Source organism: Ylistrum balloti, unplaced genomic scaffold (genome assembly GCF_031769215.1).
Source record: "Ylistrum balloti isolate Yb309-2 unplaced genomic scaffold, AGI_CSIRO_Ybal_v1 Utg369730, whole genome shotgun sequence".
Taxonomy (NCBI): Eukaryota; Metazoa; Mollusca; class Bivalvia; order Pectinida; family Pectinidae; genus Ylistrum; species Ylistrum balloti.
The window spans coordinates 2,530,303-2,542,669 of NW_026781945.1; the positions used below are offsets into that span (position 1 = coordinate 2,530,303).

The 12,367-nt window shown below is 38.5% G+C and overlaps 1 protein-coding gene across 1 annotated transcript in view; it reads right to left on the reverse strand.

Moving 5' to 3' along the window:
* Window positions 1-2,560: 2,560 nt before the first annotated feature.
* The window catches only part of LOC132565658 (RNA polymerase-associated protein CTR9 homolog), a 41,151-nt gene continuing 31,344 nt past the window's right edge, over window positions 2,561-12,367 (reverse strand). Inside the window, exons 17-24 of the mRNA XM_060230353.1 lie at window positions 11,785-11,901; window positions 11,032-11,177; window positions 10,414-10,485; window positions 9,926-10,061; window positions 9,402-9,533; window positions 7,958-8,106; window positions 4,842-5,054; window positions 2,561-4,118 (exon numbers count right to left, since the gene is read on the reverse strand). Coding sequence (XP_060086336.1) covers window positions 3,749-4,118; window positions 4,842-5,054; window positions 7,958-8,106; window positions 9,402-9,533; window positions 9,926-10,061; window positions 10,414-10,485; window positions 11,032-11,177; window positions 11,785-11,901 — 1,335 coding nt within the window. The 3' untranslated portion in view covers window positions 2,561-3,748. The remainder of the gene's footprint in view (window positions 4,119-4,841; window positions 5,055-7,957; window positions 8,107-9,401; window positions 9,534-9,925; window positions 10,062-10,413; window positions 10,486-11,031; window positions 11,178-11,784; window positions 11,902-12,367) is intronic.

Genomic DNA, 12,367 nt, shown 5'->3' on the forward strand with positions numbered 1-12,367 from the left:
TCCTCCTTGTATTTACCTACACCCAGAGAACCACCTTGCTCCTCCCTGTATTTACCTACACCCAGAGAACCACCTTGCTCCTCCCTGTATTTACCTACACCCAGAGAACCACCTTGCTCCTCCTTGTATTGTCCATCACCCAGAGAACCACCTTGCTCCTCCCTGTATTTACCTACACCCAGAGAACCACCTTGCTCCTCTCTGTATTTACCTACACCCAGAGAACCACCTTGCTCCTCCTTGTATTTACCTACACCCAGAGAACCACCTTGCTCCTCCTTGTATTTACCTACACCCAGAGAACCACCTTGCTCCTTCCTGTATTTACCTACACCCAGAGAACCACCTTGCTCTTCTCTGTATTTACCTACACCCAGAGAACCACCTTGCTCCTCCTTGTATTTACCTACACCCAGAGAACCACCTTGCTCCTCCCTGTATTTACCTACACCCAGAGAACCACCTTGCTCCTCCTTGTATTTACCTACACCCAGAGAACCACCTTGCTCCTCCCTGTATTTACCTACACCCAGAGAACCACCTTGCTCCTCCTTGTATTTACCTACATCCAGAGAACCACCTTGCTCCTCCCTGTATTTACCTACACCCAGAGAACCACCTTGCTCCTCCCTGTATTTACCTACACCCAGAGAACCACCTTGCTCCTCCTTGTATTGACCACACCCAGAGAACCACCTTGCTCCTCCTTGTATTTACCTACACCCAGAGAACCACCTTGCTCCTCCTTGTATTTACCTACACCCAGAGAACCACCTTGCTCCTCCTTGTATTTACCTACACCCAGAGAACCACCTTGCTCCTCCTTGTATTGTCCAGCACCCAGAGAACCACCTTGCTCCTCCTTGTATTTACCTACACCCAGAGAACCACCTTGCTCCTCCTTGTATTTACCTACACCCAGAGAACCACCTTGCTCCTCCTTGTATTTACCTACACCCAGAGAACCACCTTGCTCCTCCCTGTATTTACCTACACCCAGAGAACCACCTTGCTTGTATTGATCTACACACAGAGAACCTCTTCTACTCCCTGTATTGATCTACACACAGAGAACCTCTTCTTACCTACACCACAGAGAACACCTTGCTCCTCCTTGTACAGAACCTCTTCACCCAGAGAACCACCTTTCTCCTCCTTGTATTTACCTACACACAGAGAACCACCTCTCCTTGTATTGACCTACACACAGAGAACCACCTTCTCTCCTTGTATTTACCTACACACAGAGAACCACCTTGCTCCTCCTTGTATTGTCCAGCACCCAGATAACCACCTTGCTCCTCCCTGTATTTACCTACAACCAGAGAACCACCTTGCTCCTCCCTGTATTTACCTACACCCAGAGAACCACTTCTCTCCTCCCTGTATTGACCTACACACAGAGAACCACCTTCTCTCCTTGTATTGTACACCAGAGAACACCCAGAGAACCACCTTGCTCCTCCCTGTATTTACCTACACACAGAGAACCACCTCTCCTTGTATTGACCTACACACAGAGAACCACCTTGCTCTCTCCTTGTATTGATCTACACACAGAGAACCTCTTCTCTCCAGCTTGTATTGACCTACACACAGAGAACCTCTTCTCTCCAGCTTGCATTGTCCAACACACAGAGAACCTCTTCTCTCTCCTTGCATTGACCTACACACAGAGAACCTCTTCTCTCCAGCTTGTATTGATCTACACACAGAGAACCTCTTCTCTCCAGCTTGTATTGATCTACACACAGAGAACCTCTTCTCTCCAGCTTGTATTGATCTACACACAGAGAACCTCTTCTCTCCAGCTTGTATTGATCTACACACAGAGAACCTCTTCTCTCCAGCTTGTATTGATCTACACACAGAGAACCTCTTCTCTCCAGCTTGTATTGACCTACACACAGAGAACCTCTTCTCTCCAGCTTGTATTGACCTTCACACAGAGAACCTCTTCTCTCCAGCTTGTATTGATCTACACACAGAGAACCTCTTCTCTCCAGCTTGTATTGATCTACACACAGAGAACCTCTTCTCTCCAGCTTGTATTGATCTACACACAGAGAACCTCTTCTCTCCAGCTTGTATTGATCTACACACAGAGAACCTCTTCTCTCCAGCTTGTATTGATCTACACACAGAGAACCTCTTCTCTCCAGCTTGTATTGATCTACACACAGAGAACCTCTTCTCTCCAGCTTGTATTGACCTTCACACAGAGAACCACCTTGCTCTGCCTTCCTTGACCTGCACCCAGAAAACCACTTAGCCCCTTCTTGTCTTGCAAGAACCAGCTTGCTACTTCTTTTATTGATCTCAACCCACAGAAGCACCTGGATCTTTTTTGTGTTGACCTGCAATAAGAAAAGTGCCTGGCTCCTTCTTGTATTGACCTACACATAGAAAACCTCCTGGATCGTTCTTGTGTTGAACTTAACACAGAGAACCTCCTCACTCCTCCTAGTATTGTCATATATATCTGCTGGTTATGTTTGAGTTTGATTTCTTCTCTGATAAGCACTTTTTCTCATGAACATTAAAAACGCTGAGCAGTACATGGTAGAAAATCCATTTTATTTATATACAAAAAAATCTGAACACATCACATTTAAATTCATTACAGATAATATACTGTTGTTACTTTACATTCGTCTGTCAGATTTTACAGAGACTAAACCTCTATCAAATAATACAAAATTGAGAAACGGAGCAGAGAGAACAAACACATCAACTATCTTTTGGATAATTTTCAAATGTTAGTTTATTAGTACTTGAACAACTGGGCATTGTACCCATGTGCAAAAAGGGCAATAACTCTTGTCAAAAATATTCGATCCTTTAGCCAAAAGTCAAATGAAGATGAGAGACCAGTGATATCAACAAACTAATGTCTATGGACTGATTAACCTTTCAATGAAATTCAGTTCTGAGATATCAGGCTAAATGATTTATATGTACAACAATACACTTCTCCAGTGTGGCTATCATATTTGCAAACCTCTATTTACAAGAAAATCTACTCTTTTATCCAAGTTTAAAATTCAAATTTTCATGATTTCAGAAATCCAATGAGTCAAACTGAAATGCAGTTTAAACCTATTTTTAAAGGAATAGGTTAAAATAGTCTTTTCTGAGGCCTAAAATTTTGAACACCTAAAATTTGCTTAAGGAAATTTGTAAGATGTTATCAAGTATGAAGTTTTACAAATGTCACAAATTGCTACATACATATTTTTATAGACAATACTATGTCCATACTTCAGCAGACTAAAGCAATCATGGTTGCTTGCATTTCCACATTTCTGACAAACTGAAAATACAGGTAAACAGTCCTGTTGACCAGACATCCAGTGTCATTTGCCAATAATTCTGCTCTGTTTATAGATAACTTAAAATGGAAACATAATTTGTACTAATGATAAGATACAATAAGTTGATATCAGTTCTAGTCACAGGATGCCAAAAAATATGTAGTATTGTTGAATAGTTATTATAGGATTGTTTAAATCTTATAAACTTTTTGTTTTTCCTAAAAGCAACCCAGAAGTGAAGGCTTAGTGGCAAAGATGCCAGATGCATTCAGAACTCGGCCACAGTGACCCCTGATACATAATACCATATATCAATAAATTCATTCCACCATAGAGACCCTCAAAATTCAATCCACTGAAGTAGGATACACTTCCATCAGCCTCAGATAAGTGTCTCACATAAGGTTCTGCAGCATACCACAACATGTCTTATATCAATCACTGTCCTCGGAACCAGCTGGTGATCCACCACCACTTCCAGAACCAGCCGGTGATCCTGGTGCGGAACCAGCCTCACTTCCACTTCTTGACCCTGCAGGTGATTTTCGGCCTCCGTCTGACTCACTGCCTGATCCACTTTTTCTCCCTCCATCAGATTCGCTTCCTGACCTACGAGGTGAACCTCTCTCTGAACTGGATCCTGAGCCAGAGCGTCGTCCAGATCTTGAACTTCGGCGTGATCTTCCACTGTCAGAACCAGAGCCACGTCTGTCATTGTCTGAACCACTACCCTCATCACTGCTAGCAGAGGAGAGGATTCTTCGCTTCCTTCCAACACCATCTTCCTGCTCAGAGTCACTGCCACTGTTTCAACAAAATGCTTATAATCAGTAACAACCCCAAAAGTTATACAACTGTCTTTATCACATAACTAGCTTGTGGTGTGATGTCATATGACCATATCATAAATATCATAAGATACATGTGTATCAACACTACTGTGACATCATAAATAATTCACGTTTTCATGACTTAACATAATTGTCTCAGTAGTGAAACACTCACGGTTTGCTTCAAAATAAATCTGCCTTATAGGGAAACTTGTCACTTATTTAAAAAAAATAACAGGGATATGATAAGTAGAATATCACAATTGTGACCACGAAATATAGGATTTATTAAACTCTTTCAATAATTTGATATGCCAATGTATCAAATTATTGAAATTTTAAAATAAATCCCACATTACACTTACACTCATGTAACATCATCTATATGTATCAGCCATCAGACTTTTCTTAATATTTGAAATACAGTCAAAACACCAAACCCTTGCTAAACACAGAAAGGCTGGAGTCTGGATTTTATATCTACCTGAGTTGGGCAGGTAATACAACCCAAACAAGTAGAATTCAAACAAGTCAACATTAAATCCTCTAGGATCTATTCTTATAAATAGAACTATCAGTAATTCATACCTAATAATGATAAATTCGGAGGGCTTTGTTTTGTTAGTCTATACCGAGTGTTTATCATTCAAATTCTGCTCATCTAATTTATGGAATAGAGAAAATTTTAACAACTTACGGATCATCAATTTTGAGTCGGCGTGCCCCTTCAGAATCGGACCCTTCACTTGATGATATGATCTCCTTGGAGACGACCTTCCTGCGTTGTTTAGCTGTGAGTCCATCCTCATCCAATTTCTTCTTTGATACTTTTTCCTTCTTGCCCTTACGTTTCCTTGCTGGTCGATCATCATCCTCATCATCACTGTCATCTCCACCTCCTCTCCTCGACCTATTAAACAATGTTAAAACAATGCAGATTTTCTCCATTTATACATGTTTTTATCATGGTGGAATTTTGATGTTAAAAAACCATATTTGAAAAATTGGAATGACTTGTCTTTCCATGCTTTTCTCTCATCAGAATACTATTGATTTTTGATTTTTCCATGCTTTCCCCTCATCAGAATACTATTAATTTTTCCATACTTTTCCCTCATCAGAATACTATTGATCTACCATGCTTTTCCCTCATCAGAATACTATTGATTTTTCCTTGCTTTCCCTCATCAGAATACTATTGATATTTCCATACTTTTCCCTCATCAGAATACTATTGATCTACCATGCTTTTCCCTCATCAGAATACTATTAATTTTTCCATGCTTTCCCTCATCAGAATACTATTGATCTACCATGCTTTTCCCTCACCAGAATACTATTGATTTACCATGCTTTTCCCTCATCAGAATACTATTGATCTACCATGCTTTTCCCTCATCAGAATACTATTGATTTTTCCTTGCTTTCCCTCATCAGAATACTATTGATCTACCATGCTTTTCCCTCACAAGAATACTATTGATCTACCATGCTTTTCCCTCACAAGAATACTATTGATTTACCATGCTTTCCCTCACCAGAATACTATTGATTTTTCCATGCTTTCCCTCACCAGAATACTATTGATTTACCATGCTTTCCCTCATCAGAATACTATTGATTTACCATGCTTTTCCCTCACCAGAATACTATTGATTTTTCCATGCTTTTCCCTCATCAGAATACTATTAATTTTTCCATGCTTTCCCCTCACCAGAATACTATTAATTTTTCCTTGCTTTCCCTCATCAGAATACTATTGATATTTCCATACTTTTCCCTCATCAGAATACTATTAATTTTTCCATGCTTTCCCCTCATCAGAATACTATTAATTTTTCCATGCTTTCCCCTCATCAGAATACTATTAATTTTTCCATGCTTTCCCCTCACCAGAATACTATTAATTTTTCCATGCTTTCCCCTCATCAGAATACTATTAATTTTTCCATGCTTTCCCCTCATCAGAATACTATTGATTTACCATGCTTTTCCCTCATCAGAATACTATTGATTTTTCCTTGCTTTCCCTCATCAGAATACTATTAATTTTTCCATGCTTTCCCCTCATCAGAATACTATTGATCTACCATGCTTTTCCCTCATCAGAATACTGTTGATTTTTCCTTGCTTTCCCTCATCAGAATACTATTGATCTACCATGCTTTTCCCTCACCAGAATACTATTAATTTTTCCATGCTTTCCCTTATCAGAATACTATTGATTTTTCCATGCTTTCCCTCACCAGAATACTATTGATTTACCATGCTTTCCCCTCATCAGAATACTATTAATTTTTCCATGCTTTCCCTTATCAGAATACTATTGATCTACCATGCTTTTCCCTCACCAGAATACTATTGATTTACCATGCTTTCCCCTCATCAGAATACTATTAATTTTTCCATGCTTTCCCTTATCAGAATACTATTGATCTACCATGCTTTTCCCTCACCAGACTACTATTGATTTACCATGCTTTCCCCTCATCAGAATACTATTAATTTTTCCATGCTTTCCCCTCATCAGAATACTATTGATCTACCATGCTTTTCCCTCATCAGAATACTGTTGATTTTTCCTTGCTTTCCCTCATCAGAATACTATTGATCTACCATGCTTTTCCCTCACCAGAATACTATTAATTTTTCCATGCTTTCCCTTATCAGAATACTATTGATTTTTCCATGCTTTCCCTCACCAGAATACTATTGATTTACCATGCTTTCCCCTCATCAGAATACTATTAATTTTTCCATGCTTTCCCTTATCAGAATACTATTGATCTACCATGCTTTTCCCTCACCAGAATACTATTGATTTACCATGCTTTCCCCTTATCAGAATACTATTAATTTTTCCATGCTTTCCCTTATCAGAATACTATTGATTTACCATGCTTTCCCCTCATCAGAATACTATTAATTTTTCCATGCTTTCCCTCATCAGAATACTATTGATCTACCATGCTTTTCCCTCACCAGAATACTATTAATTTTTCCATGCTTTCCCTTATCAGAATACTATTGATTTTTCCATGCTTTCCCTCACCAGAATACTATTAATTTTTCCATGCTTTCCCTTATCAGAATACTATTGATCTACCATGCTTTTCCCTCACCAGAATACTATTAATTTTTCCATGCTTTCCCTTATCAGAATACTATTGATTTACCATGCTTTTCCCTCATCAGAATACTATTGATTTTTCCATGCTTTCCCCTCATCAGAATACTATTGATTTACCATGCTTTTCCCTCACCAGAATACTATTGATTTACCATGCTTTTCCCTCACCAGAATATTATTGATTTACCATGCTTTTCCCTCATCAGAATACTATTGATTTACCATGCTTTTCCCTCATCAGAATATTATTGATTTACCATGCTTTTCCCTCATCAGAATATTATTGATTTACCATGCTTTTCCCTCACCAGAATACTATTGATTTACCATGCTTTCCCCTCATCAGAATACTATTGATTTACCATGCTTTTCCCTCATCAGAATATTATTGATTTACCATGCTTTTCCCTCATTAGAATACTATTGATTTACCTTCTCTGAGTGCTAATTCTTTTCCTTCCCCTCTCCACATTACTACTGCTTTTCCCTCATCAGAGTTCTTTGCCGCATAGATTGCTTTCCCTCATCAGAGTGATAACGTTCTTTGCCATCAGAATACTATTGATTTTCCCATTAGAGGACTTTTTGTACAGTTGTTACTAAATTGTTCACAAATACTATACAATACTGTCATACCCCCCAGTAAATGATACTGGTTCTCTACATCATATCACGATACTTACTTTCCGGATGCTCTCTTGCGTTTCTTCTTGCCTCTGTCTCTTTCCCCTTCACCTTCCGAGCCACTGTCTAGCCTCTTTTTCCTCTTCCTCCTCGGTGCTTCATCACCACTTTCTGACAGAATTTCACCATCGTCATTGTGCTTCTTCTTCTGTAACATTTAAGACAGTAGTATTTAGATACTCTACTCCATATTTACTTCTGTATATCTCTCTGAATAACCAGTAATGTGGTCCTAACATTACAGTTAACTCCCCTTAATGTTCCCAAATGTGTCCCTTACTTTTCATTTAACTAATGTCTATCTTCAATGTCTTCAATCCTTATGTAATATATTTTTCAAAACAATTTTATCACCAACTTTCTACTTACCACTCCTTTGCATCAAATGTATTCTAAACATCACATGCTCCTCACTCTTCCTTGTTTTTCCTCAAACCATAATGTGCCCTATTCCCTCTCCATTACAATAATGTGTCCCTTAAATATTGATATTCACCTTTCCTTAGCTGGTAATGTGACTCTTAGCCTGCCCACACTTCACCCTGATAGCAACTTTTCCTTTCTAACCCTGCCCACCATTTTTCTTTACTTATCCTGCCCCCACTTTTTTTCCTGTTCTTCCTTGTTCACATTTTTCCTTTACTAACCTGTCCCCAGTTTGTTTTTTTTTGTACTTCCCGTTTCAACTCTTTTCTTTTACTTACTCTGCCCTCACTTTCCCCTTACTGACCCTGCCCACACTTTTCTGTTCTTCTCCTGTCCAGTTTTCTGTACTTCCCCTGTCCAGTTTTCTGTACTGACCCTGCCCAAACTTTTCCTTTACTTACACTTCCCACAATTTTCCACACTTCCCCTGCCATTTTTTTCTTTCTTTATCCTAACAACACAATTCCTTTACTAACAATGCCCACACTTTTCTGTACTTCCCCTGCCTACACTTTTCCTTTACTTACACTTCCCCTGCCTACACTTTTTTCTTTCCTTATCCTAACAACACAATTCCTTTACTAACAATGCCCACACTTTTCTGTACTTCCCCTGTCCACATTTTTTTCTGTACTTTTCCTGGCCCCACATTTCCATTACTAATCCTGCCACACTTTTCTGTACTTATATTGCAAATACTTTTTTCTTTACTTTACCTGCCCACAATTTTCCACACTTCCCCTGTCCACATTTTTTTCTGTTTTTTACCAATTTTTTACTAATCCTGCTATACTTTTCTGTACTTATATTGCACATACTTTTTTCTTTTACTTTACCTGCTCACAATTTTCCACACTTCCCCTGTACACATTTGTTTCTGTACTTTTCCTGGCCACACATTTCCTTTACTAATCCTGCCACACTTTCTGTACTTATATTGCTCATACTTTTTTTCTGTACTTTACCTACCCACACTTTTGCCATATTGACCATGTCCACATTTTTTTCTGTACTCACCCTGCCCACACTTTTGCGGGGTTTATCTTCCACTTCTGGTTCCAGGGCAATCTTTTTGGCCTTCTCCACAATCTTGGCTCTTTCCTCCATCATACGACGGCCCTTCTCTACCCGGACCTTTTGCTTTTCTTCCTGAAAATCAAAACAATCAAGTATAAGCAACATTGTTACTAATACATATTTCACTCAAATACAAGGTAACGAAAGCCAATTAGGGCAAGATGTATTTTTCATCAGTTACATCTGCAGATATTCTTCAGTTGGAATATGTAGCCAGCATAAAAAAGAGCAGGCAATCACTCAAACAGCAGGCATTTTATATAGAATGTTTACAGAAATTTAAAAAATGAGATTACCATAGCAACCGAGAATTTAATTTGTTTAACAAACATTATATTGCCTAAATTTAGAGGAATAGCTTACAGCTATTAGGGCCACTTGGAAGATAAGAGTTTTATCAAAAGCTGTTTTCATCCTCCAGACATGAAGGATTAAAATTGCATTAAAATACAATATTGACAAACCTCATCTTGTCTATGCTTCTCTCTGATAGCCTCTCGTTCTTGCTCATGTCTCTTCCTCATTTCCCTCTCTGCTTCATCAATCTTGCGTGCTCGTGCTACATGATACTGAGCCTGACTGAGCAAATCGGAACATTGCCTGAAACATTAAATAAGCTACACTCATAAGTCACAAAGATGATTGTTACAACACAGAAACCACAAGGATGATTGTTACAACACAGAAACCACAAGGATGATTGTTACAACACAGAAACCACAAGGATGATTGTTAGTACACAAAATACACTCCTTTAACAAGCTGTACTACAGTGACCTACTTCTTGTATATCAACACCATTTTACAGAACTGTACCACAGTGACCTACTTAATGAATATAAACACCACTTTACCAAGCTATGCTCATATACAACTTTTGAAGATCTTTAAGAGAAAGCAGGAAATATCCAAAACATTTACTGGCCATGGTAAGCATGATTCTATACAGTACCTGGCTTCTGCTTCAGCCTGCGCTAGATCGAATTTCATCCGGTCTCCATGTTGACTGAGATAGCTGAAGTACCTGAAGAAGATAGAAATGGTGAAAATTGTACAACATTAAATATGATGATTGATTCTAAAAGAACACTAAGTGAATAAAGGACAACAAGCCTGCAGGCTAAGGAAAACATTTGTAGAAATAGCTTATTGTTTATGTAAGATCGACAAACCTATAGGTTAAGGACATCATTCATAGGACTGGCTACCTTTTAAGTTGATGTAGGGACAAAAAACCCACAGGCGTATGAAAACAGTTATAGGATTGGAAACTTGTTTATTTGGGAACAACAATCCTAAAGGCTAACATTCCTAGGACTGGCAATTTGTTTATATAGGAATAACAAATCTACAGGCTTTTTTTTTAGGATTCACTACGTGTTTGATGATGTTGGAACAAACAACCTTCATGTTAAGAGGAAAGTGCATCTAGCACATTAAGATTGATTTAGAAGAACATTTCAGCATTTATACATTCTCAAGACATAACTTGTTAGGGAATTGATAAACCTACTTCCTGTATTAGAAGATTGTATCATTGTGTTACACATTAAAAGGCTGATGGACTTACTTATGAGCAAGTTCCAGATCTCGGACAGCACACAGGACTGTTTTCAGACTACTCTTCTCATCCTTCAGTATTGAAGTGGCTAACTTTTGCTGTACCAGGGCAATATTGTACAGAAGTACAGTGTCACTTGGGGAAACATGGCGTGCCTGAAATATGATCATTATAAAGTGATGTAGTATCACTGGGGGGAACATGGTGTGACTGAAATAGGATCATTATAAAGTGATGTAGTATCACTGGGGGGAACATGGTGTAACTGAAATAGGATCATTATAAAGTGATGTAGTATCACTGGGGGGAACATGGTGTGACTGAAATAGGATCATTATAAAGTGATGTAGTATCACTGGGGGGAACATGGTGTGACTGAAATAGGATCATTATAAAGTGATGTAGTATCACTGGGGGGAACATGGTGTGACTGAAATAGGATCATTATAAAGTGATAAAATAACACTGGGGGCGGGGGGAGAAACATGGTGTGACTGAAATATTATCATTATAAAGTGATGTAGTAACACTGGGGAGAACATGGTGTGACTGAAATATTATCATTATAAAGTGATAAAGTTACACTGGGGGAAACATGGTGTAACTGAAATATGTAAGTGTTCAGTGCCACCTGGAGAAATATGATGTGCTATCTGACACATACATATTGGTCAATCCAAGTGAGTTATGTTCTCAAATGAGTATCACTGTGGAAATTTTTGTACATATGAAATATTTCAGTATAAAACTTGGCAAGCCTACCTTAAGTAAGATGTTCTTACACTCACGGAGACGGCCACACTTGTAGTAGGCTCTAGCCAGATAAACCATCACCTCCATGTTGTGGTATTTGTAAAACTTCTTAAGGCAGTTCTCATACTGAAAGTATAACATTGAAAGTCCACTGAAGAAATGATGACGGTTTCCACACTTTCAATCAGAAGATACATTTTCATGTTACACTGGCAGTGTTTTTATTTGATAAGGTCAGTATGCTTCTTAATTGTCGTATAAAGAACAGAATTTACAAATTTGAAAGAAAACAAGAATCATTACCATGTTTGAATTTTAGCTCAGACTCCCTAATCTTTAAAGATTCATCAGAAGTTATCATATTACTTTTTAATATTAGACCTTTTATCTGTCCAAAAACCTGGGTCAAATAATGACCTATATGAAGGGACATTGGCCCAGGCTAATCACTATTGCCTACTTCCTAAGCCGCAGAGATATGACAACACAAATAACCCTTTTTTTATGTGTGCTGTATGCGTTATCATGTCAATGCCTGGGTTGATAATAAGTTTTTTCTCCCAACCAGACCTATATCACTTCCTCCAGGGTA